At 41.8% G+C, this 26,954-nt stretch overlaps 1 protein-coding gene across 1 annotated transcript in view; it reads right to left on the bottom strand.

The window, feature by feature from the left end:
- Window positions 1-4,442: 4,442 nt before the first annotated feature.
- Window positions 4,443-26,954, bottom strand: part of LOC117440119 (uncharacterized) — a 41,396-nt gene continuing 18,884 nt past the window's right edge. The window contains 14 exon segments of the mRNA XM_071201927.1: window positions 4,443-5,499; window positions 6,930-6,970; window positions 7,485-7,658; window positions 8,068-8,241; window positions 9,931-10,104; window positions 11,792-11,965; window positions 13,655-13,828; window positions 15,013-15,159; window positions 15,664-17,464; window positions 17,592-17,827; window positions 21,072-21,176; window positions 24,741-24,845; window positions 25,274-25,378; window positions 26,561-26,665. Of these exon segments, the coding sequence (XP_071058028.1) occupies window positions 6,958-6,970; window positions 7,485-7,658; window positions 8,068-8,241; window positions 9,931-10,104; window positions 11,792-11,965; window positions 13,655-13,828; window positions 15,013-15,159; window positions 15,664-17,464; window positions 17,592-17,827; window positions 21,072-21,176; window positions 24,741-24,845; window positions 25,274-25,378; window positions 26,561-26,665 (3,487 nt within the window). The 3' untranslated portion in view covers window positions 4,443-5,499; window positions 6,930-6,957.

Genomic DNA, 26,954 nt, shown 5'->3' with positions numbered 1-26,954 from the left:
GCATCAGCAATGACGCGGGGGTCAGCAGGAGAGGTGGGGAGAGGCGGGGCTATGGCGTCATCGATTCAGGAAAAGGTCGTATGGGGCTCCGTTTCGGCTTCGTGTGGACGAACCGTCTATACGATAAAGAACTTTAGCGGATACAACTGAAATCGTCTCCGCATGGACGGGGCCTTAATTGCAGATAATTTGCTTCATCATAACATCAGATTCAATTTAGCTGACATCCCAAGCTTACAGGACACAAATTCAGAGCATCAGCTTGCTTTTATGTGTTTCTTGGAAAGCCATCATCACTTGTTTTATGTGCAGTTACCAACTTTACTGAAAAAAACGATTTCAAAACTTCTTTATTGCCAGGTCATTATTCATTTGTTGAAATGCTTTCACCAGAATAGTTGTTTTTGCCATCTCCAAATCTCTTCTCTGACTGCTTTACCCAGCTGGCTCTCTTTTTTGTAGCCTGAATTATCATGGAGTTAAATTAACTCATCAAACATTTATTCAGTAAAACGTGTTGTTGCATCTATAGTCGTTACACTTTAACTGACTAATTCTCTGAGGAAAATATTCACAAGCATATTTTATCTACTCTCCAAATGCTCTCGTTGGAAGAACACAAAAAAACAATCATAGAGAGAAATAAATCCCATCTGTTGTCATAAAGCTAATCCGATGAACAGTTGGGAGATAATGTCCTGCTGAATTCTCATCGTTAGTGACTGTAAATGTACAAGTTTCATGAGTAATGGTGTTATAGCAACATTTAGAGACAAACAGATTTATTCAGAAGTTAACTGAGATATATACATGTCTATTTATTATCTACTCTCCAAATGTGCTCATTGAAGAATCATCTATAAGTTGAATTTCACTTTTCTGTTATTGCTGATTGTAATTCACTAGAACATTGTGGTCTCACCTCAGTCATTATCATTGAACTAGTTTTCGACTTTTTGTGTCAAAAATGTCACAATTGCTTTATGTAAAAACTACAATAACAACTGAAATCTTCCGCTTTTACTTGCAGTGTATTTGCTTTGTTCCTTAGCTTTTTAAAATACACGTATGGCTGAACACACCAGTGATGCGCCGACTCAGAGCCCAATCTTTCCCCAGACATTTTGGTTTCTGCAGCCCATACAAACAACTCATTACTGATGGCTAAGCTGCCAATTTTCTTTAATTTAAAAACTTGTAGTTAGACCCATAATGCCTCTTCAAACAGTAAGACTTAGACTAAATGACATTACTATATTTGTATGTATGTTTTCATTTGAAATATACCACCCACAATTTCCTCTGAATGTTTAAAGAGACTCTAATATGCTCTACTGGGACATGTCTCCTTGCTTTAATGTTCACAAAGCTCTTTATATTTCTCATACTGCCTGTGCTGCAGCACCTCTTTTCACCCTCTGTCTGAAACCAGAGCCCAGTCTGCTCTGATTGGTTAGCTGGCTGGCTCTGTTGTGAATGGTCAACCGCTGAGAGATGTCCCGCCCCTTAGCCTATCACGTACAATGTGTTGGAGCGCTAGCCAATAGAAGTGCGAGTGTTACATAGTGATGTCACTACGGTAAATGGTAAACCCCGAAAAGCATAATAGTGCCATTTTAAAATAAAGGTCTCTCTGAAGTATCCTATCAGGTTTGCAGTACCATATTCTCTTACACAACTGCAGGGCAATCGGAAGTTTATTTAACTTTGCAATCGTTCCTAAAGCGACATTTCCCCCCAAACCTTCTGACACTTTCTTCTGGGCTGTGCTGCCTTTGCAAAAGAAAAGCAATTGTGTTGACAAAATGGAGTCCGTCCAAGTGAAAACTCTCTGTATTCATTAAATGTGTTCAGTCTCCCAGTCGGCAGCAGCAGTCATCGGAGTGTCAGCTCATCCTGTTATCTCCACATCAAATGTACCGTCGTCTTCACTTCAGCTCCACTTGACCCGCCTCACAACTGCCTCTTCATTCACTCTCAGAACTTCATTAAACTCTTTCAAAGTCAGCCTCTGCGCCACTTGTTCTCGCTCTCTGCCTCTCTGACTTTTGCTTCACTTCTTATGAATTTATTAAAGCACTCTGATGGATCAAACAGTAAAACAAGACGTGCACATTTAATCGGATTTTCGGGGGTAATTCAGAGTCACACTGAGAAAGGAAATTAAACGTGCAGAAAGGATCACTATAGCGCCGACCCTAAGATGATTATTTAAAATATTGGATGAAAGCTAACTGTTTCCAAAGGGTACGTGATGTAAAGCGTTTAAAATATATATCACAAGAAACCTTTCCAAAAAAAGGATCACAAAGAGAAATGAATCCCGTCTGTGAATCGTAGATAGAATCCAGCGAACAGTTGGGAGATAAAATCCTGCCATAGGCTTACTCTCAAAGTTTATGAAAGCGAATGTTTCATGAGGAAGCCACAGGTGTTATATCAACTTTTATAGATATACAAAAGTTATTCAGATTCATTTTCAAAAGGAAGCCGCAACAACCACACAAGCATGTTGTCTGTATGATACTAAAGGATTTCAGTATGTGTGAATATGATGTTTTTTAAGAATCCCAGTCAACCAAGCACTTTGACTTGATAACATCAGTTTCCATACATCTGAACAACAGGAATTATCTCAGCAAAATATACGTTTTAACTGTACTAAGTGCTCATTTTCAGGGCGACATTTGGACCAATACAAATAGTTTGATTGCTCAATAGCTGTGGCGTTCCACAACGATGTGTCAATTCCCCTTTGTTTCCCGTGTGTGAACCTAAAGAGGACACATTTTGTTAATTTTCAGGTTTTATTTTGTTATTGTTTGGGAGAGAAACTCCTTCCGTAGGGAACTTTCAGACCATTTCAATGCACTAAAACTTATATAACACACTACACTATTATCCGTGTTATTGTGTTGCACTGTTGGAGGAGCCTTGGATCTAAGAATTTCATTGTCATAACTAAACTGTAGCTATGTATAAATGACAATAAAAGCTTTGAATCTTGAAAAGAAAACACAAAGCGCAATAGGGCCTCATTAAGGAGGCTAAGGTCATTAGGAGACAGTAAGGAAGAGCTCAGTTTGATCTTCCTCTCCATCATTGAAAGCGTCCTGCAGTACGGAGGCTTATTCTGGTTCACTGGCCTGTCCGTTCGACTTAAAGCTGGGACAGTACGGCTCCTCAGGATCTGCTCCGAGGTGTTTGGTCACTCTGTGGAGAACTCCTAAACAGCTGCATTAACTGAACCCTCTGACAGTCTGACTAAATCAAACCGGACTCTTCACATGTCTTACATCAGGAGCACCGACTTCTGCCCTCTGGGGAGGCTTTTCAAGAGCCAGCATGAACTGAAGTCAGGCAACAAGGCCTCCCAACGTCACTGTGTTCATGGTTCGGCCTTTTCTTTCGGATTTAAAGGTCACCTATCATGCAAAATCCACGTTTTCACGTCTTTTCTACATCAACATGTGTCCCCTCTGTGTGAAAAGAGATTCTGAAAGTTTCAGGAACAAAAATTCAAATATCAAATGTATTATCTCTGCCCAGGTGTGGTAGTTGGGTATTTGTTGTTGTCAGTCCCCTCAGGAGAGAAAGCTTTTTTTTATTTAACCATTATTTAACAAGATACAAGCATTGAGATAGAATCTCATTTGCAACGCTGACCTGGCCAAGAAGGCAGCAACGTTACACATAACACAAACATATAAAATACAGAGAACATAACTAAGAAAACAAAAGATGAAAAAGCAGTCACTACATTGTGCACATTAGGACAGTAAGAAAGGTGCACTACTTATTATCAAATCAAATCAAATCAAGTTTTATTTATATAGCACATTTATAAACGATTTTTGGTCGAGCCAAAGTGCTGTAGTGTACATATAATAAAAATAGCCTACAGTAGAGACACTTTACAGCAAATACAACAGCACAGATTGTTCAGAATATCAGTATGAGAAAAACGACACCTTCTATCCTTAGACCCTCTGTCCTTAGACCCTGACTACTGCAAGAGCATCTGGTGGTAAGGACTTCAGACAACTTCAATTTGAAACATGCTATTGAGACAAGTGCCGTCAGTTTGAGGCGTGATTGAAGGTCATTCCAAGACCAAGGACCATAATGAAAAATACTCCTTTTCCCAGCCTCAGTCCGCACGGCAGGAACCTGGACCCGTATCCAGGCACTGGGTCTGAGGTTGTAAGAGTGACAAACTAAGCTTCATGTTGTCTCCGTCCATACAGTCAGGTGTCAGCATTCACAACCAGCAAAATGTGGTATAAAAGCACAAAATAAAAAAATACAAATAATGGGGAAATGTACATTGTTACAGCAGAAAAGAGCCAAAGACAGCTTAATGTTACCTAAAGCATGCATTAACCTCTTAAGCACGGTGGTCCCCCCAGTGGCCCCCCCAGTGCCCCCCCCCCCCCCCCCCACCGTTTTTTTTCGAGACTGCGTCTCAGGGCTTCTTAAAGGTGACATGTCATGCTTTTCCGGTTATTACCCGTCCCCTTGTGTGTTATGAAGCATGCATAACAAAGTATTAACCTGTTAACCCCGAGGGGCTGAGGGGTGTTTGTGTCTCAGGTAGGGTTCCAACATTCCGGGAATTTTCAAAGATGGAAACTTTCCATGGGAATTAACGGGAATAAACGGGAATTTTCTAAATTGAAGGTTGGCTCTTCATAGGGAACTTAAATATAGTTGGGGAAAGTATATTTTAACATAATCTTGACTAAAACAAACAGATGCCATTCAAGTACACTTGAATATCCATGCCATAGCACACTGCGTACTGCATGGCTGTTGAGACCACACCCTCTACAGGCACTGTGCATTCCTCCATCACATGCACAGATGATTTCGAGAAGACTGGATCACACTTTTGAGCCCAAAGCACAAGACAAATGAAACCACATCTTTTCATTTAACATTTCAAATGGAACTGCTACCCCCGCGACCCGACCACGGATAAGCGGGAGAAGATGGATGGATGGATTTCGAATGGGACTTTGTGGGGATTTTTGGATGGGGGGTGCATTTTTGTTCGTTTTTTAATGAGTGGGGTTGGGGGGGATGAGTAATATTTTTTAAAAAAATCTGTTGAAATGTCATGTTTTTTGTTTAATTTTGCATCGAATATTTCCAAAATTCCCCAGCTTAACTTCCCATGGAAACTTTCCGGAAATGTACCGGAAAGTTTCCGCCCCTTTGCAACCCTAGTCTCAGGGCTTCTTAATATTTAAAAACCTAATAATATGTCATACCCATTTAACGGGAAGAAACTCAGCTAACTGAAAAATAGTCACGTGGGATTAATTGAGTCGGGGTGATTAACGCAAACATTTCATAATTGAAAACTGTTCTTCGTGTTCTCCGTAGCCGTTCCTCTGACTGTTTCCAAAGAGTTGAGGGACAGAAATTGAACCTCATGCAGGATTACGGGGCTGAACGCACTGCCATTTGTTGAGAAGACGATATTCCCTCATGGACCTGGAAGATAAACAGGGAGAGTACTCTTGTTATATAACCAACGATCACTGAAAACAGATCTCTTAAACAATTAGTAATAAGTTACACAAAAGTTCAATGTGATGTTCAGAGAGATGTTCATATTCCTCCACTTTCCCAGTGGTGGGTTTATTTATTTAAAAATAACACGAGGAAAGCCATACAAAAGGGCTGAAGGAAAGGAATCGATAGGAAAGCTACTCATTGTACTTTTGTTAATGATATTGGACCATGAAAATAAATAAATGCACAAACGGAGATTCTTGTCTGAACTTGTATCAGTTCGTAAGATTCAATAACTGGTGCCTCAGCTGCAGGGTTATTTTAAGTTAATTATCTGTTTTATTTCTATATGGTTTCGGCCGCTTCAGACACATATAAACCTCAACATTCAGTGTGGTATTTATTGGATATAAGTATGTCTAACGTTAACATTTCTTAAAATGTTGTTAATCACATTATTTCAGGCGTCCTAGCGGAAACCCTGGTGTAGCCTATCCATATTTTATTTTTGTATTATCGTATTTTGTATTCGGGATTGTTGCAAACGTTATTTCGATCTCTCTGTCTGTACAAACACACCGAAAAATTGATATTAAAGTTGACTTTGAAAGAGAAAGTAGATTGGTCTATTGGTATTTACACAGATTCGATTCAATCACTATATTTAATTTCACTTTTCAAGGGATACTCTACGCATCCTTTGTTTGGATCAGACCTAAACGCAGTTCTTGAGCAAAACGTTTAAATCTGTTAAACTGTCACAAGTTTTATCGGTTTATTTTAACAATGTGATCGCATGATTCCTTCAGGTATTACTGCAGATCTGCTGTAAGCTAGCTAACCTTGTCCTTTCAGATATACTGACAAAACACTTACTATGAAACAGACTCTGCCACCAACAGAGACAGCTTTCCAACTTTATAATGTTGACCAACTGTCATTATACTGTTCTATATCTTTATAATATCCACACTTTTTAGTGTCCGCATTTCAGTTCTGTTTTAAGCTTCTTGCAGCGTTTGCTTCTTGCAGCGTTTGCTTCTTGCAGCGTTTGCTTCTTGCAGCGTTTCGTTAATGAAGGGCTTTTAGTAAACGCTGCGCATGTTTCCTCAAGTTGGTAAATATTTTCTAAATGCCGAGCATGTGTTGTCAAGTTGGTGAAGATGTTTCTTCATTTGCATGTGTTTTGGAACATTTGTGTTTTTATATTGCATTGTATTTGAAGCTTCAGCGCCTTTCTCCTAATGTAAGTGTTGTGGGCCGTTGGAGCAGGTTAGCTCCTGTTAGCCACTCCATGTTAGCCATAAATGGGAGGCACAGATTTCATCAAGTGATACATATATTACCTTTGATTTGATTGCATGTACGAGAGTTTGGATATATCTGGAGGATATGGGTTCAATACTCACATTTCTTCTGTTTCTTGGCTTTCATTGTCTAGTCATCGATCCTGCAGAGATGAACACAATCCAACAGTTATAGATAGAGTTAAAATAAGTGTTTGTTCTTTGAGTTAGTGAGCTTCACAGTCCTGAGTGATCCAATGCTTTACATCACATCATATCTTCTCTGCAAACACTACGACTGACTGTCCACAGCGCTCAGCTGCAAGAGAGAATTAACTAGGCATTAGTCCAGGAACTAAAAAACGTCATAGGAAAAACAAACAGACTACCTTTTTAACTGTAACATCCCATGTGTCTGTTAAGGAGTTGCAGCAGACTGAAATGTGGCTTTGCATTGTCAGCTTGTATTATCTTGCTTGATAATAATGAAAGTAAAGAACCGCGAGATGAAGAAAAGGAGGAACTGCAGATAAACGGTAACATCACTGATGTGTTGTGCTAAGCTAGGCTACGGCTGGATGGTGGAACTGGAGAGATTCCCCAGTGAGAGGAACACATCCACCTCCCTGTGTTTGATACAATCCTGCTGAACCAGCAGAGAGTCGACCCCTTACTGACCTGAGAGCCTCCAGTCTGCAGTCTGGACTCTCCTGAAGATCTCTCAGCAGCTTCACTCCTGAACCCTGCAGATTGTTGCCTCTCAGGTTCAGCTCTCTCAGATGGGAGGGGTTGGACTTCAGAGCTGAGGCCAGAGCAGCACAGCTGATCTCTGACAACCTGCAGAGCTGCAGGCTGAATAAAGAACACATGATCACATGGTCAGTTTAAACCATTCAGTCAGTATGAGCATCTTTTAGCTTCATACAAATGTTGGAAGAAGCAAATACTGAATATATTTTTAGTGTTTGATTGGAAATACTTATTAATTTTGCTCATTTGTCTTTTATATAATGTAGTAAAATAAAACGTGACGGAGGTTCAGCGTGAAATATACAGTATAATTCTTATTGTAATATTTACATTTAAAGCTGAATATTACTCTGCCACGGTCAATGAACTAAACCACAGAAGAAGAAACTAGACTTCAGCATTAAGATGCTCAGTGAGGATCAGGGTCATATCAGCCTGATGTCTGCAGCTCAGAGTCAACACAACTCTCACATATTCATCTCAGCACAGAAGGAAAAGATGGAGAACTGACTTGAGAGCCTCCAGTCTGCAGTCTGGACTCTCCAGAAGATCACTCAGCAGCTTCACGACTGAATCCTGCAGAGCGTTCTGACTCAGGTCCAGCTCTCTCAGATGGGAAGGGTTGGACTTCAGAGCTGAGATCAGAGCAGCACAGCTGATCTCTGACAACCCGCAGTTCCACAGTCTGAATAAAGAACACATGATGCAAGTTTAGAAAACAATGTTCCTATTGAAATAATGAAAGTTCTAATAATCTGATTATAGCTGGAGAAGTAGAGAATGTAGAAGTTTATAAAGTGGACACTCCCGACAGGTTAAACACAGTAAGTTCCAGAAAGAGAACAGAGCTCTGATTGATATGAAAGACAACGTGCTTCACCTTCAATACAAAGTGGTGACTTCACATCTGAAGCTCTGCTCCTTCTACACTAACTCGTGATGTGCAGCCAGACAGATACAAGCCCACAGAAACTGATCCAACTCAAGACCACAGAGTTCACAAAGATCACAAAGATGTCAGGATGAATTTTAAAGAAATGATCAAAATAAATAGAGAATATTTATTTCAGAAAAGGTGGAGCAATAAATACAAAGCATCTTCAGTTTAAACTATTCAGTCACATGAGCATCTTGTAGCTTAAAGGTCCCATGTCATGCTTCTCCGGTTATTCCCCGTCCCCTTGTGTGTCATGTAGCTTTTTCTGCATGTGAACGGTCTGCAGAGTCACAAACCCTCAAAGTACACCCTGTAGCGAGTACAACTCTAACACAGACAATACCTCCCCAAAACGCCTGGGTATCGCTCCGTAGGGATACTCAGTAGCCACGCCCAGAGCTATGGCCACACTGCCAGCCTTTCACGAAACAAAGCTTCCCAAACCTTTCAGCGATTCATGCCGGATATGCACAGCGTAGGGCACTGAAGAACGATGCTGTTCCTACTTTGTTTGGACCAGCGGGAGATTCGGGTACACAACCTGTAAGTATTCATAGTTGTTTGTGTATTTATGATGTTTAAAACAAACAAAGTATCTACCACGACTGCTTAAATGGGTAAACGTTTTTCGGACTTCTACGTTGGGATGGCGGCTAAATGCTCTCCGCAGACCCATTCTCACAGCGTTATAAACCTTTTTCTTACTCAATATCAAGCCACACTGATTGTTTTTACTTCGGCTGTGAGTGTGTGTGTGCTCAGGATGAGTTTCGCTTGTTCTCCTGTATCGCCAAGCCTGTCTGCTCCTGCAGCAGCCCACAGCAGTGTGTGTGTCTGTGTGTGCGAGCAGCAACGAGCCTGTCAGCTTCTCGACCAATCAGAGCACACTGGGCTCACAGGGAGGGGGGGGGGGGGGCAGGAGCTCCAACTAGCCGTTTAGGACAGAGAGAATACACAGACTATACAGAGATGCTGTTTGAGAAACCAATGTGAGTTTGGAAAATTGCACAATTTAAATCTGTTCTAGTCGACCTCAGCAATGGAAATATGATCAGTAGAAATGGCCGTGACACGGGACCTTTAACACACATGTTAGAAACAGCAGAAACTGAACATATTTGTTAGAGTTTGATAGTTTTAATAGAAATATTTAATTATTGTATTCATGTGTTTATAATGTCATTTATAAAAACATGATGGAGAATATAAGATGAATTCAGGTTTTTGAGAGGTTCAGAGTGAATTATGCAGAGCATGATTTGTCTTTAACATTGCTCTGCCACGGTCAATGAACTAAACCACAGAAGAAGAAAATAGAATTCAGCATTAAGATGCTCAGTGAGGATCAGGGTCATATCAGCCTGATGTCTGCAGCTCAGAGTCAACACAACTCTCACATATTCATCTCAGCACAGAAGGAAAAGATGGAGAACTGACCTGAGAGCCTCCAGTCTGCAGTCTGGACTCTCCAGAAGATCACTCAGCAGCTTCACGACTGAATCCTGCAGAGCGTTGTCACCCAGGTCCAGATCTCTCAGATGGGAAGGGTTGGACTTCAGAGCTGAGATCAGAGCAGCCCAGCTGATCTCTGACAACCTGCAGTTCCACAGTCTGAATAAAGAACACATGATGCAAGTTTAGAAAACAATGTTCCTATTGAAATAATGAAAGTTCTAATAATCTGATTATAGCTGGAGAAGTAGAGAATGTAGAAGTTTATAAAGTGGACACTCCCGACAGGTTAAACACAGTAAGTTCCAGAAAGAGAACAGAGCTCTGATTGATATGAAAGACAACGTGCTTCACCTTCAATACAAAGTGGTGACTTCACATCTGAAGCTCTGCTCCTTCTACACTAACTCGTGATGTGCAGCCAGACAGATACAAGCCCACAGAAACTGATTCAACTCAAGACCACAGAGTTCACAAAGATCACAAAGATGTCAGGATGAATTTTAAAGAAATGATCAAAATAAATAGAGAATATTTATTTCAGAAAAGGTGGAGCAATAAATACAAAGCATCTTCAGTTTAAACTATTCAGTCACATGAGCATCTTGTAGCTTAAAGGTCCCATGTCATGCTTCTCCGGTTATTCCCCGTCCCCTTGTGTGTCATGTAGCTTTTTCTGCATGTGAACGGTCTGCAGAGTCACAAACCCTCAAAGTACACCCTGTAGCGAGTACAACTCTAACACAGACAATACCTCCCCAAAACGCCTGGGTATCGCTCCGTAGGGATACTCAGTAGCCACGCCCAGAGCTATGGCCACACTGCCAGCCTTTCACGAAACAAAGCTTCCCAAACCTTTCAGCGATTCATGCCGGATATGCACAGCGTAGGGCACTGAAGAACGATGCTGTTCCTACTTTGTTTGGACCAGCGGGAGATTCGGGTACACAACCTGTAAGTATTCATAGTTGTTTGTGTATTTATGATGTTTAAAACAAACAAAGTATCTACCACGACTGCTTAAATGGGTAAACGTTTTTCGGACTTCTACGTTGGGATGGCGGCTAAATGCTCTCGCAGACCCATTCTCACAGCGTTATAAACCTTTTTCTTACTCAATATCAAGCCACACTGATTGTTTTTACTTCGGCTGTGAGTGTGTGTGTGCTCAGGATGAGTTTCGCTTGTTCTCCTGTATCGCCAAGCCTGTCTGCTCCTGCAGCAGCCCACAGCAGTGTGTGTGTCTGTGTGTGCGAGCAGCAACGAGCCTGTCAGCTTCTCGACCAATCAGAGCACACTGGGCTCACAGGGAGGGGGGGGGGGGGCAGGAGCTCCAACTAGCCGTTTAGGACAGAGAGAATACACAGACTATACAGAGATGCTGTTTGAGAAACCAATGTGAGTTTGGAAAATTGCACAATTTAAATCTGTTCTAGTCGACCTCAGCAATGGAAATATGATCAGTAGAAATGGCCGTGACACGGGACCTTTAACACACATGTTAGAAACAGCAGAAACTGAACATATTTGTTAGAGTTTGATAGTTTTAATAGAAATATTTAATTATTGTATTCATGTGTTTATAATGTCATTTATAAAAACATGATGGAGAATATAAGATGAATTCAGGTTTTTGAGAGGTTCAGAGTGAATTATGCAGAGTATGATTTGTCTTTAACATTGCTCTGCCACGGTCAATGAACTAAACCACAGAAGAAGAAAATAGAATTCAGCATTAAGATGCTCAGTGAGGATCAGGGTCATATCAGCCTGATGTCTGCAGCTCAGAGTCAACACAACTCTCACATATTCATCTCAGCACAGAAGGAAAAGATGGAGAACTGACCTGAGAGCCTCCAGTCTGCAGTCTGGACTCTCCAGAAGATCACTCAGCAGCTTCACGACTGAATCCTGCAGAGCGTTCTGACTCAGGTCCAGATCTCTCAGATGGGAAGGGTTGGACTTCAGAGCTGAGATCAGAGCAGCCCAGCTGATCTCTGACAACCTGCAGCGCCACAGTCTGAATAAAGAACACATGATGCAAGTTTAGAAAACAATGTTCCTATTGAAATAATGAAAGTTCTAATAATCTGATTATAGCTGGAGAAGTAGAGAATGTAGAAGTTTATAAAGTGGACACTCCCGACAGGTTAAACACAGTAAGTTCCAGAAAGAGAACAGAGCTCTGATTGATATTAAAGACAACGTGCTTCACCTTCAATACAAAGTGGTGACTTCACATCTGAAGCTCTGCTCCTTCTACACCAACTCGTGATGTGCAGCCAGACAGATACAAGCCCACAGAAACTGATTCAACTCAAGACCACAGAGTTCACAAAGATCACAAAGATGTCAGGATGAATTTTAAAGAAATTTGATCAAAATAAATAGAGAATATTTATTTCAGAAAAGGTGGAGCAATAAATACAAAGCATCTTCAGTTTAAACTATTCAGTCACATGAGCATCTTGTAGCTTAAAGGTCCCATGTCATGCTTCTCCGGTTATTCCCCGTCCCCTTGTGTGTCATGTAGCTTTTTCTGCATGTGAACGGTCTGCAGAGTCACAAACCCTCAAAGTACACCCTGTAGCGAGTACAACTCTAACACAGACAATACCTCCCCAAAACGCCTGGGTATCGCTCCGTAGGGATACTCAGTAGCCACGCCCAGAGCTATGGCCACACTGCCAGCCTTTCACGAAACAAAGCTTCCCAAACCTTTCAGCGATTCATGCCGGATATGCACAGCGTAGGGCACTGAAGAACGATGCTGTTCCTACTTTGTTTGGACCAGCGGGAGATTCGGGTACACAACCTGTAAGTATTCATAGTTGTTTGTGTATTTATGATGTTTAAAACAAACAAAGTATCTACCACGACTGCTTAAATGGGTAAACGTTTTTCGGACTTCTACGTTGGGATGGCGGCTAAATGCTCTCGCAGACCCATTCTCACAGCGTTATAAACCTTTTTCTTACTTAATATCAAGCCACACTGATTGTTTTTACTTCGGCTGTGAGTGTGTGTGTGCTCAGGATGAGTTTCGCTTGTTCTCCTGTATCGCCAAGCCTGTCTGCTCCTGCAGCAGCCCACAGCAGTGTGTGTGTCTGTGTGTGCGAGCAGCAACGAGCCTGTCAGCTTCTCGACCAATCAGAGCACACTGGGCTCACAGGGAGGGGGGGGGGGGGCAGGAGCTCCAACTAGCCGTATAGGACAGAGAGAATACACAGACTATACAGAGATGCTGTTTGAGAAACCAATGTGAGTTTGGAAAATTGCACAATTTAAATCTGTTCTAGTCGACCTCAGCAATGGAAATATGATCAGTAGAAATGGCCGTGACACGGGACCTTTAACACACATGTTAGAAACAGCAGAAACTGAACATATTTGTTAGAGTTTGATAGTTTTAATAGAAATATTTAATTATTGTATTCATGTGTTTATAATGTCATTTATAAAAACATGATGGAGAATATAAGATGAATTCAGGTTTTTGAGAGGTTCAGAGTGAATTATGCAGAGTATGATTTGTCTTTAACATTGCTCTGCCACGGTCAATGAACTAAACCACAGAAGAAGAAAATAGAATTCAGCATTAAGATGCTCAGTGAGGATCAGGGTCATATCAGCCTGATGTCTGCAGCTCAGAGTCAACACAACTCTCACATATTCATCTCAGCACAGAAGGAAAAGATGGAGAACTGACCTGAGAGCCTCCAGTCTGCAGTCTGGACTCTCCAGAAGATCACTCAGCAGCTTCACGACTGAATCCTGCAGAGCGTTCTCACTCAGGTCCAGATCTCTCAGATGGGAAGGGTTGGACTTCAGAGCTGAGATCAGAGCAGCCCAGCTGATCTCTGACAACCTGCAGCGCCACAGTCTGAATAAAGAACACATGATGCAAGTTTAGAAAACAATGTTCCTATTGAAATAATGAAAGTTCTAATAATCTGATTATAGCTGGAGAAGTAGAGAATGTAGAAGTTTATAAAGTGGACACTCCCGACAGGTTAAACACAGTAAGTTCCAGAAAGAGAACAGAGCTCTGATTGATATTTGTAAGGTTTCAGCGTTAGAGTCTGTGAGCTTATTGTTTTGTGTTTATTCTGGTGGCCTTGCAGTTTATTTTGATGTTGGCTCTGTCCTCTCGTTTCAGGTGTCATCACTTCCTGTCGTGGTGTGTCACCTGCCAGCTTGATTGTGATCTCCTGCTCTGGATTGTGTGCACCTGTGCCTCATTAACTGTTGTGTATATGTAGCCCTGTTCTCCTGTTGTCTTTTGTCGGTTCGTCTCGATACCAAGTCCATGTCTGTACTCCCTCGTGTAAACATTGAGCATACTAGTCGAACCTAGTGAACTATTGAGTATCCTAGTAGATCCTAAAACCTTTTTGTATATTAAAAGGTATTTTTTGAAATCAAGAAAGAATCGTGCATCTGAGTCTTTGTGAGTCCTTCGTGTCAATATGAAAGACAACGTGCTCCACCTTCAATACAAAGTGGTGACTTCACATCTGAAGCTCTGCTCCTTCTACACTAACTCGTGATGTGCAGCCAGACAGATACAAGCCCACAGAAACTGATCCAACTCAAGACCACAGAGTTCACAAAGCAGCAGCACCAGAGACTGAATAAATAACACACAATGTAAGTTCAGAGAACAATGGTCCTGCTTGAGGTAGTTCAACGTTTCATCATCTTTTCAGACCTGGAGAGGGTTCAGAGGTCAATGTCAGAAATGATGTAGATACTTTTATAAATGTAATATATAAAAGTATCTGTGATAATGCATCAGAACAACCTCCTTCATCTCCCTCACAGCTCATCAGTGCTGACAGCATCTTCACTGAGGCATGGAGCGCAGTGAGAGTCTGTGGAAGCTCCAGCACTGTCCGTCACACATCTACTTTCTCTGCTTTCTGCTAGTCTTGTTAAATATTCAGCAATTTAGAAAGAAATGTGAACTTATTAAAATATCTTTGTACTCAGGCAAATCATGGAATTATAAATATATCAGTTATAAATACTGTACAAAACCACATGAACTGCAGCCAGTGATCTGACCTCAGAGCCTTCAGTCTGCAGTTTGGACTCTTCAGTCCAGAACTCAGCTGCTCCGCCTCCTCTGAATCCAGCGGAATGACTTCCAGATCCAGCTCTCTCAGATTGGAGGCCACGACTTCCCAGTCTAAGAATCCACTGTCAGGAATTCTGTTATAACACATATTACAGAATGTGTTAATATAAAAAAAGGGGAAACAATATATTGACTTCATGCATTTGAGGAAAAACATTTTGAATATCACGATCTGATCACCACTGGATGGCTGAGTGTGATCTGATCCCATGTCTGTCCCCTCTTTGCTAGCTACCTTCTAGACTAGAGTCAACATCAATCAGATATTACTCTGTGTCTAATTTAACGAGAAAGAAACTGCAATCATTTCATAATAAAATTACTCCATTTAATGACATAATACAATGATTGTGTATGTTGTGATCACGTGTTGCTGTGATAAAACACCCTTCATGTCTTTTTGACAAGGACAATGAAGAGAAGAAAAAACTGTACAATTTTGAAATTATTACAATAATTGTTTTAATTCAATTTTGCTCTCACAGAATGTGAAACAGCAAAAAGTTGTATCGTGTTTATTTGAAAGGCTAAAATCCTTATCTACACTAATCTATAAAGTTAATCACATCTGGACTCACACAGCCGTCCTGCAGTTCCTCTCAGCTGGAGTCCGTCTCCGTCGTCTCTCCTGTGATGTTTCGTACTTCTCCAACTCATCCAGACCCTCCTCTGACATCTCCAGCTTGGAGGCCAGAGCTGAGCAGCGTTCCACAAAGAGTCTCTTCTCTGATCTGTTCTCTGACTTCAGGAACTCTGTGATCTCCTGAAGTACTGAGTGGTCGTTCATCTCTGTCAGACAGTGGAAGATGTTGAGGCTCCTCTCGGGAGAGACGTCATCACTTCTCATCTCCTTCAGGTTGCTGATGGCTCTCTGGATGGTTTCTGGACGTGTGTCTGTGCGACCCAGCAGGCCTCCTAAGAGTCTCTGGTTGGACTCCAGAGAGAGGCCGTGGAGGAAGCGGACAAACAGGTCCAGGTGGCCATTTTTACTTTTGAATGATTTCATCATGGCGCTCTTTAGGAAGACATCCAGGGATGGGTAATCCTGATCACTGCTAAACATGTTGTTATAGTCTCCCTGCAGGAAGTCCTTCAGCACCGCTGTGTCTCTGTTGGTGTGACAGTGCAGCATGTAGACTGCAGCCAGACACTCCTGAATGCTCAGATGAACAAAGCAGTATACTGTTTTGTTGAAGATCACACTCTCTCTTTTGAAGATCTCTGTACACACTCCTGAGTGCACCAAGGCCTCTGTGACGTCAAGACCACAGCGCTCCAGGTCTTCTTGGTAGAACATGATGTCTCCTTTCTCCAGATGTTCAAACGCCAGCCTCCCCAGCTTCAGAAGAAGCTCCCCGTCAGCCTCCGTCAGCTGCTGTGGACTCGTCTCATGTCCCTCTTCATACTTCTGCTTCTTCCTCTTGGTCTGGACCAGCAGGAAGTGTGAGTACATGTCAGTGAGGGTCTTGGGCAGCTCTCCTCTCTGGTCTGTAGTCAACATGCGGTCCAGAACTGCAGCAGTGATCCAGCAGAAGACTGGGATCTGACACATGATGTGGAGGCTCCTGGAGCTCTTGATGTGAGAGATGATTCTGCTGGACCATTCTTCATCACTCGATCTCCTCCTGAAGTACACCTCCTTCTGGGCGTCAGTGAAGCCTCGTACTTCTGTTACCCTGTCGACACACTTAGAAGGGATCTGATTGGCCGCTGCAGGTCTGGAAGTTACCCAGACGAGAGCCGAGGGAAGCAGCTTCCCCCTGATGAGGTTTGTCAGCAGCACGTCGACTGAGGACTGCTGAGAGACATCGGACACAACCTCATTGTTTCTGAAGTCCAGAGAAAGTCTGCTTTCATCCAGGCCGTCAAAGATGAGCAGCACTTTACAGACAGCCAGCTGCTCTGCTGTGACCTCCTGTAAGGTCGGATGGAAATCATGGAGCAGCCTGAGAAGACTGTACTGCTCACCTTTGATCAGGTTCAGCTCCCTGAAGGAGAGCGGGATCACCAGACTGACATCTTGGTTCTCCAAACCCTCGGCCCAGTCCAGAGTGAACTTCTGCACTGAGAAGGTTTTTCCAACTCCAGCGACTCCGTTGGTCAGGACCGCTCTGATGGGAGTCTGCTGGTCAGGTGAGGCTTTGAAGATGTCCTGGCACTTGATTGGAGTGTAATGGACGGTATTCTTCTTGTAAGCTGCCTCAAGCTGGCTCACCTCATGTTGGGTGTTAACCTCTTTACTCTGTCCTTGTGTGATGTAGAGCTCAGTGAAGATCCTGTTGAGGCTGGTTTCACTTTTATCAGTTCCTTCAGTCACTTGTTCACATCTCCCCCTCAGACTGAGCCTATGTTCATCTAAAACCTCCTGCAGACCACGTTCTGCAGAAAGAGAAGGACACGTGAGAATAATGAAAATGTTTTAAATGAACTTATATTATGTACAACACAACAGGAAGAATCCTGTTTTCAGGCATGAAGACACCAGGAGACAGAGGTTAAGACTTACTTTGTACTGTTCTGGTCTGACTGGCTGTCTGCAGTCCAGCTCTGGTTCTGGATCTTTCTCCACACTGGGGACAGGAGGAGTCTCCTGATGGAGGTCGCTGCTCCCAGTATGAGGTGATGCACTGTCTGCAGAACCAGTGTCCACAGCTGGTAGAGACTGGATCCTTCAGGACGTCCTGACACAGAGCACAGCTGGACAGCTGCTCCTCCACAGGAACATGACCTGTCCTCTTCCCTCTGTGGAGATGAACACATCCTTTAGAGCACATTACGGTGACTGATTGTTTAAGTTCTTTATCTGTAGATGATATTTCATCCTGATAACTGTTCCCAAGTGGTAGATATTTAGTTATTCATATCATTATGAACCAAAACGCCCTTCTGTCTGTAGCATCATCGCCTACAGCATGTTCACTGTACCTCACAAGTTGTACTACGGCGAAATTAAACTGGTTTATGTAATAACTACATAATGATTCCAATTTGTAAAAGCAGTTAACACTTTGTCAGGTCTGTCCACAACATGGAAAGCAAATCACTTTACAAATGCTAGTTAATGAATGGGGATTAGATTGAGTGGAGTGAGACTTAGCTGACATTGTGGCTGCTCCATTAACAGTCAAACTAACATCAATGGTTGATACACATACATGTTTAACTTCAATTCAATATGAAAAACTGTCGATATGTTCCTTATCTGATTCAAGTACGTCTGCGTTTCTATACTGTGGGCTACTGAGTTTCTATACTGTGGGCTACTGCACTCATGTAATCATTAAATAAGAGTTTAAAATGATCCGATGGCATATATATAGAATATACAGTATATATATATATATATATATATATCCAGGGTTGGGTTGTAACGGAATACATGTAACGGCGTTACGTAAGCAGAATACAAAATCAAGTAACTGTATTCAGCTCGCGTTACATTTGAAAAACGAGTAATCTGATTACAGTTACTTTGGTAAACCTGAAGTGAATACATTTTGGATTACTTATTGGAATTATTGGTGGAAAGATTTCCTCTCAACATTTAATATTCATTACTAGTAGGTACAGCCGATTCGAATCATCAGAGCCGCCGCAGAAGGACCAAAAAAGCGTTTGAAAAAAAATCGCGGGTCCGCTCGCTCAGTGAAACAATAACAACGAAACATGGAGGAACAACAGTCTGCGTTTACATCGCGTGTGTGTATAGGTGTGTGTGTGGTTAAAACACATCAGCCTGCGGTCGCTCTTTAGCCTTACTAATGATTATTTCTGAAGGTAAACACAGTGAAGGCGGTGCGTGAAAGGCACGGCGAGCTCGTCTTCTCAGAGGCGGAGTTAACCCTCCCGCTGCCTCCTGGCGCTGCAGAGATTTCATGAAGTGAAGGAGGTGTTGCTTCTATAACACAGCTGCGGGCAGCAGATACTGTGAGAGTCACGGCCATGAATTCATAGATCAAGGCAGACTGGTGCACACACTCTCCTGTTTTGCCAATCCGGTGCTTAAAGAAATATAGCTCTACACCCCTGGCCGAAATGTCCTTAAAATGAAGTCCGAGTTCGACATTTTAATTCATGTCCTGCCAACACTGGCAGGACAGAAGGCGACACGCCCATTCTAAGCCGTGTCCCTCACTCCTCACATCCCAAGCTGCATCCCCAACAAGTGTATTATGTTGTTGCATCGTTTCAGATGTGATGTTTCAGTGGTACTCTTGATAAGCCATTAAAGCAGTAAAAACACGTTCAGTTTCCTTTTGCTTTTTGTGTCTCCTGTTCACCAAAACATACCCAGGAAAAAGAAAGTAATCCAAAAGTAATCTAAAAGTAATCTGATTACGTTACTTTTTTAAGGCACATAACTGTAACTGTATTCGGATTACTTTCAGAGCCATGTAATCAGTAATCAGTAACTGATTACATTTACAAAGTAACCCTCCCAACCCTGTATCTATATAAACAGTGTAGGAAATAAGTATTTGATCCCCTGCAGATTTTGTAACTTTACCCACTTTCAAAGAAATGACCAGTCTGTAATTGTAATGGGAGGTTTATATAAACAGTGAGAGTCAGAATATCAAAAAGAAAATCCAGAAATTGACAATAAGAGATAAAAATAGATTTGCATTTAACTGTGGGAAATAAGTATTTGATCCCCTTGCAAAACACGTGTTAGTACTTGGTGGAGAAACACGCTTCTTCTAGGTCTCCAGACTTGTGCACATCTCAGGAAGGATTTGGTCCACTCCTCTCTGAAGATCCTCTCCAAATCTTTCAGGATTTTAGGCTGATGTTTGGCATCTGGAAGCTTTAGCTCCCTCCACTGATCTGCTATGGGATTAAGGTCCGGAGACTGGGACCCCTCCCTCACCTAAATGTGCTTCTTCTTTAGCCACTCCTGTGTTGCCTTGGCCGCATGTTCAGGTTTATTGTCCTGCTGGAAGACCCATCCATGTTCAGTGTCCTGCCTGAGGGAAGGAGGCTATCGGCCTAGATTTCACGGTACATGGCCCCGTCCATCCTCTCCTCGATGCAGTAAGTCGTCCTGTCCCCTGAGCAGAGAAACACCCCAAAGCATAATGTTTCCACCTCCATGCTTGACGGTGGGGATGGTGTTCTGGGAGTTATAGTCAGCGTCTCTCTCATCTGACCACATCGTCTTCTCCCAAGCCTTCTCTGAATCATTCAGATGTTCATTGGAACATTTCAGACGGACCGTTCATGTTCTTCTTGAGCAGGGGACCTTGTGGGCGCTGCAGGGTTTGATCCATTATGGTGTAGTGAGTTACCAATAGTTTTCTTGGGGACTGTGGTCCCAGCTGCCTAGAGATCATTAACAAGTTCCTCCCGTGTAGTTCTTGGCTGATCCCTCACCTTTCTCATGATCATCAATACCCCACAGGGAGAGATCTTGTGTGGAGTCTCAGACTGAAGGTGATTGATTGTTGATTGATGCCCATTTTTCTTCCTTCCATTTCCAAATAATGGCACCAATAGTTGTCTCCTTCTCACCAAGCTGCTTTCTGATGGCCCAGCCCAGCCCAGCCCAGCCCAGCCCAGCCCAGCCCAGCTCAGCCCAGCCCAGCCCAGCCCAGCCCAGCCCAGCCCAGAGGCTGGAATCTGATTGATTGATTCTGTGGACAGGTGTCTTTTATACGGGTAACAAGTTGATATTAGGAGTACTTTTTTAAAGGAAGATGACTTATTAAACCGGTCTGTGGGAGCCAGAATCCTTGTTTGTTGCAAGGAGATCAAATACTTATTTCCCACAGTTAAATGCAAATACATTTTCATCTTTTATATCATGTACATTACTGGATTTTCTTTTTGATATTCTTAATCTCAATGTTTATTTAAACCTACCATGACAATTATAGACTGTTCATTTATTTGTAAGTGGGCAAAGTTACAAAATCTGCAGGGGATCAAATACTTATTTCCTCCACGTCCATATGTTCGTCAGTTCAGAGTAGAAACAGACTCTTACTTTGTGTCTGGGGGTCCAGGTTCATTACTGAAGACTGGAGGATCATCTTTAGACCAGTCACTCTTCATAGACTGACAGCTGGAGAATGGAGACTCTGCTCTCCATCTGTGGAAGCAACACATGTTTAACACACATCACTAGTTCTTGTAAAAAGCAGTATTTGATTTCAGTTTTGATTTTCTTTCCCCTTTTTAAGATTTTTGTTGTTCCTCTAAACTTTATGTTTTTAAAATTGTGTTTGTAGGTTTCTGTTGTTACAATTCTTTGTGAGAGTGCAAAGTACTCTTTGACTGGTTTGACTGGTTGGTGACCATTCTGCGCATTGCACAGTTGACGACGCACAACAAACAGCAAGAGTTCGACCAAACTTCTTGATTGTACTTTAATGCGTTTCTTTACAGTAATCTACTACGATTATTTACAGCACTGTGTTTCTTTACCGTAACTGTAATACTCTGACAGAATATGTGGATAAGCAATGCTTGTTTATGATCAGACAGACAGTCAGACATTCAAACAATGTGTGAAGTTCACCTTCCTTCAAGACATAAGCCTGTGTCTCTGGTTTATTAATAAATACTGAGTATTGGTACGTTGTCGTCTGGAGTATTAATTGTACACATAGTACAAGAACAAGACAGTTACCTACTGTGTTACTTTATTGCGCTTTACAGTGTTTCATTACTGAACTCTACTGTAGATGTTTACTGTATTCTTCTGTACTGTAATCTACTTCACTCGTATAATTATAAAATTATATTTTAAATTGTCAGATAGCATTCAAACTAAATCCTCTTCAGGTCTGATCACAGTAGAAACAGACTCTTACGCCCCGTCTACACTACAGGCATCGGAAAATGCTTTCAATGCTTCGCCCATTCACTTGAATGGGGTGACGTAGAAGATTTTGAATCTTCGCCAAACTGCATTGTGGGGAGCGGAGAATGGCTTTGCAAGCATCGTGAGCATCAAAAGTTGAACATTGCTCAACTTTTGATGCTCCCGATGCTTTCGGAGCTGGCATCAGCCAATCAAATCACCGTTTATGCAAATCCCGCCTAGTACAAGCGCTAGCCAATCAAACCGCGTGCAAGCTGGAGAGCCAGACCGCAGTTCATTTCCTCATATTCCAAACAAGAAATACGGTAGCAAATCACCCGGTTCTTTACGACCAGAACTATCTACCGGGATACAAACCGGAGGAACCAGGCATGGAGGGAGGTGGCAGAGACAGTGGGGGAAACTGGTAGGTTTTCGCCTGTTTGGGGATTTTATATCCAGTTTACTTCGTTTCAACATTGCTATTGCTTTGTATGACTCGGCAAAACCATACGCCCAAAAGCTTCAGACCAGCGCCCAGCTTAAAAAAAATGTGATGCCTGTTAAAGCAGCAGTTCCGGTTGACGCTGGCGTGTCTGAAGCTTGGGGATTTTTGCGAGCAACGCGACCAACAACCAATCACATGAATCTCCCGCCCCCGACATACAAAGCAATAGCAATGTTAAAACGAAGAAGTAAACTGGATATAAAATCCCCAAACAGGCGAAAACCTACCAGTTTCCCCCACTGTCTCTGCCACCTCCCTCCATGCCTCGCTCCTCCGGTTTGTATCCCGGTAGATGAACAGAGACTGATCATACAGCACCGGGTGATTCACTACCGCTATAATGAATTTTCCCTCAATTTTTTTGAATATGAGGAAATGACCTGCGTAGTCTCTCCCAGCATACACGCGGTTTGATTGGCTAGCGCTTGTACTGGCAGATTTGCATAAATGGGATTTCATTCGCTGATGCCTCCGTCGAGGCGTCAAAAGTTGAACATTGCTCAAGTTTTGAAGCCAGCAATGACAGCAACGCCAGCAACGCTCTACGTCGCTTCGCAAAATGCAGTTCGGCTAAAAGTGACGTCACCCCATTCAAAGTGAATGGGCAGAAGCGTTGGAAGCTTCAACGCACGCCGCTGTGTGGACGGGCCGTTAGGTCGCGTTCACACCAGCCTGGTTTTGTCCGGTTGAATTGAACCCTGGTGCGTTGAACCCCTTGGTGCGGTTCGTTTGGGTCGGTGTGAACACAGTCCGAGACCTCTGATGTGAACTAAACAACCGGACTCTGGTCCGCCTAAAACAGGTGGTCTCAGAGCGCTTGCTAATGAACTCTGGAGCGGTTCATCGCTGGTGTGAACGCAGTCCGCACCAAAACACAGGAAGCGTAGTATTCACGAGTCACAAGAACGCGGATGTCTTCAAAATCTTTAGCGAAAGAGTGAAGCAGATTGAAGTGTTGAACAGTGTTGTGTAAAGAAAAAATGCTCCGTCAACTATACATAAAAGTCAGAGCCACCGGTCGTCGATGAAACCTCCTCCTGACTGCTGAACGTCTCTCATTATATGTGGTATAATATTTTTTAACGCACGTCGTCTGATTGTATAATCATATGGGCCGTCCGCTAGAGTTTGTTGATACGCTCTCCAGATTAGATAGATAGATAGATATATAGATAGATAGATAGATAGATAGATAGATAGATAGATATATAGATATAGATGGATAGATGGATAGATAGATAGATAGATAGATAGATAGACAGACAGATAGATAGATAGATAGATAGATAGATATATATGGATAGGGATAGATAGATAGATAGATATAAGATGGAGATGATAGATAGATAGATAGATAGATAGATAGATAGATAGATAGAATATAGATGGATAGATGGATAGATAGATAGACAGACAGACAGATAGATAGATAGATAGATAGATATAGATGGATAGATGGATAGATAGATAGATAGATAGATAGAAGATAGATAGATGGATAGATGGATAGATAGATAGATAGATAGATAGATAGACAGACGGATAGATGGATAGATAGATAGATAGATAGGATAGATAGATAGATATATAGATGGATAGATGGATAGATAGATAGATAGATAGATAGATAGATAGATAGATAGATAGATAGATAGATAGATAGATAGATAGACGGATAGATAGATAGATATATATATAGATGGATAGATGGATAGATAGATAGATAGATAGATAGATAGATAGATAGATAGATGGATAGATAGATAGATAGATATATAGATGGATAGATGGATAGATAGATAGATAGATAGATAGATAGATAGATAGATAGATAGATAGATAGATAGATAGATACTGTATTGATCCCAATTTGGAAAATGTTTGGGTTGCAGCAGCATAAAAAACAAGGGAAATAAGAGAAAGAGAAATTAAGATACAAGAAATAAACAGTATTTCTGAAATAAAAATAAAACAGCATTAAAAAGTTTTAAATATATATATATATACGTGGATGTGGAAAATATACTTGTGGAAATACAAATTTCCAATGACAAATATAATGCAGGATATTATGGTGCAAGAAATTGATTATTCAATGTTAAATGTAATATAAATGTAAAATGTACAGCAGCATGAAAACAACCTGCCGATGCTCCATGGTGGAGGCTCTGGTAGAAATGGCGGGGTTTGCGTTTTTACCCCCTTAATGTCTGACCAATGGTTGAACAGTATTTCCGTGCACATGACTTGTGTTTACAGTTTATAGTCCGTTTGAGTTTTGCCCTCGTGAACTCAAAACAAACCTTCTGAAAAATGAAACAATGTAACAAATGCGACCTTACTTTGTGTCTGGGGGTCGAGGTTCTTTACTGAAGTAGTAAGGTTGATCTTTAGACCAGTCACTCTTCATAGACAGACAGCTGGGGACTGGAGACTCTGCTCTCCGTCTGTGGAAGCAACACAATGTTTAACACACATCATTAGTTCTTGTCAAAAGTAGCGTTTTATTTCAAGATTTTTGGTCAAACTCTGAGTTTTAAAATGTGTTTGTGGGTTTCTGTTGTTACAATTTATCCGTGGGATTGAAAAGTTTTAAATGCTTAGGGTTAATTTACTTAACAAAACACACATTCTCACGTATGGTGTGAGAATGATTTCACTATAGTAGTTTATTTACTATTGCTGTTGATGCAAAGGAGCACACCGTTCAATCACATGTCTTTACTGTACTTTTCTGTATTTATTTACTGTGTTTTACTGTGTTTCTGTGCTGTTATTTACTGCACTGATGTACATATTAAAGAACAGTATATTATCTGTTGGCATATCAAATGAATCCTCTTCGGGTCAGTTCACAGTAGAAACAGACTCTTACTCTGTGTCTGAGGGTCCAGGTTCATCACTGAAGCGTATAGGTTCTCTTTTGGACCAGTCACTCTTCATAGAAACACAGCTGGGGACTGGAGACTCTGCTCTCTGTCTGTGGAAACAAGACATTTGTGACACACATCATTAGTTCTTGTAATAAAAAAACAGCGCTTGATTTCAGCCCGTTTACCCGATTAAAGGTTTTTGGACTTGCTCCCAACTTTCTGTTTTCGAGTCATGCTTGAGGGTTTGTAACGATCAACTATCAAAAATAGCTGTGTTAAATAAACGCCCAAGGGGTTCCTGATATGAAATAATATTATAAAGGCGAAACAGAACTGATAAACGGACAATCTACTCTTTCCACAAAAAGTGTATCTACTACTGTCTCCATCCACACATTCACAACATAAACAAAGACGGGTTTTATACGTTATTCAATTATATTGACAGTTTTCCAGCCAAGCAAAACTCAACAAAAAGTCCGCTCGGCGATAAACCGAAATTGTCATTGCCTAATCCTGGCCACTATAGTTCATTGACAAAAAAGGCTGTGCTCCTGCGCCCGTCGGCAGCAAAAAACGGAAATGTTTGTAGGCCTATTTAGGTTATAATCCACAAAAAAGGAAACACGATGATCGGCGTGGCACAAAGGAGCGATCTCACCCTGTGTTGGAGAGAATCTCTCTATCTATCTGTGCGCGTCCTCTCCACGAGACGTGCTTCCAGGTCGGTCGATGCAATATCCACTTTCAGTTATATTTCCCGTTGTATTTTAACATATGTATACATGCTGAGGAAACTTAAATATCCCGCTGAATACCCGCATTCGCCACACACACACTTCCTCCTCCCGTGAGAACCAACCCCTGGCCTCCCGGTGAAGCGCCCACTAAAAAGCCTCTGGGCGCGCCGCGACAGGTGAAAGTGCAGGTGAGGCTTGCAGACCCGCACCCTCAACCCGTACATACCAGTGGACATTAACAACGGCAGTTGGAGGATATTATACATGTATCATAGATAGTTCATTTCATGATAAACAACATGCCTTAAACCTTTTCCCTGCCACTACAGTTTAGAAGAACACCTTAAATCAATGTGCGGCCGTCACAGATGTCTGTCATTACAATTAATTTGTAACAGTGACAAATCTTACATGTTTGAATTTACTGTAATTGACCAAACTGTGTTTCTGTTCTGTAAAATGTCATTATTTAGAGAACACTTTAGATGATCACATGGCATAAAAACTGAATCCTCTTCCGGTCAGTTTACAGTAGAAACAGACTCTTACTTTGTGTCTGAGGGTCCAGGTTCTTTACTGAAGTATATAAATGCATCTTTAGACCAGTCACTCTTCATAGAAACACAGCTGGGGACTGGAGACTCTGCTCTCCGTCTGTGGAAGCAACAACATGTTTAACACACATAACTAGTTCTTGTAAAGGGCAGCTTTTGATTTCAATTTGTTTACGTTATTAAAGATGTTTGGACTTGCTCTGAACTTTCAGTTTTTAAGTCGTGCTTGAGGGTTTCGGTTGTTAGAATTCATTTGTGAGAGGGAAAAGTGTTACAAGTTCGAAGTTGATTTACTTAACACAAAGTCCTACATCTGGAATGTGAGAATGATTTCACAATAGTAGATTATTGACTGTTGCTGATGATGCCAAGGAGCACAGCCAGAGCTC

This window comes from Pseudochaenichthys georgianus, chromosome 24, assembly GCF_902827115.2.
Source record: "Pseudochaenichthys georgianus chromosome 24, fPseGeo1.2, whole genome shotgun sequence".
Taxonomy (NCBI): domain Eukaryota; kingdom Metazoa; phylum Chordata; class Actinopteri; order Perciformes; family Channichthyidae; genus Pseudochaenichthys; species Pseudochaenichthys georgianus.
Note: the sequence above shows the minus strand (reverse complement) of the source record. Positions and strands in the feature narration are given on the sequence as shown.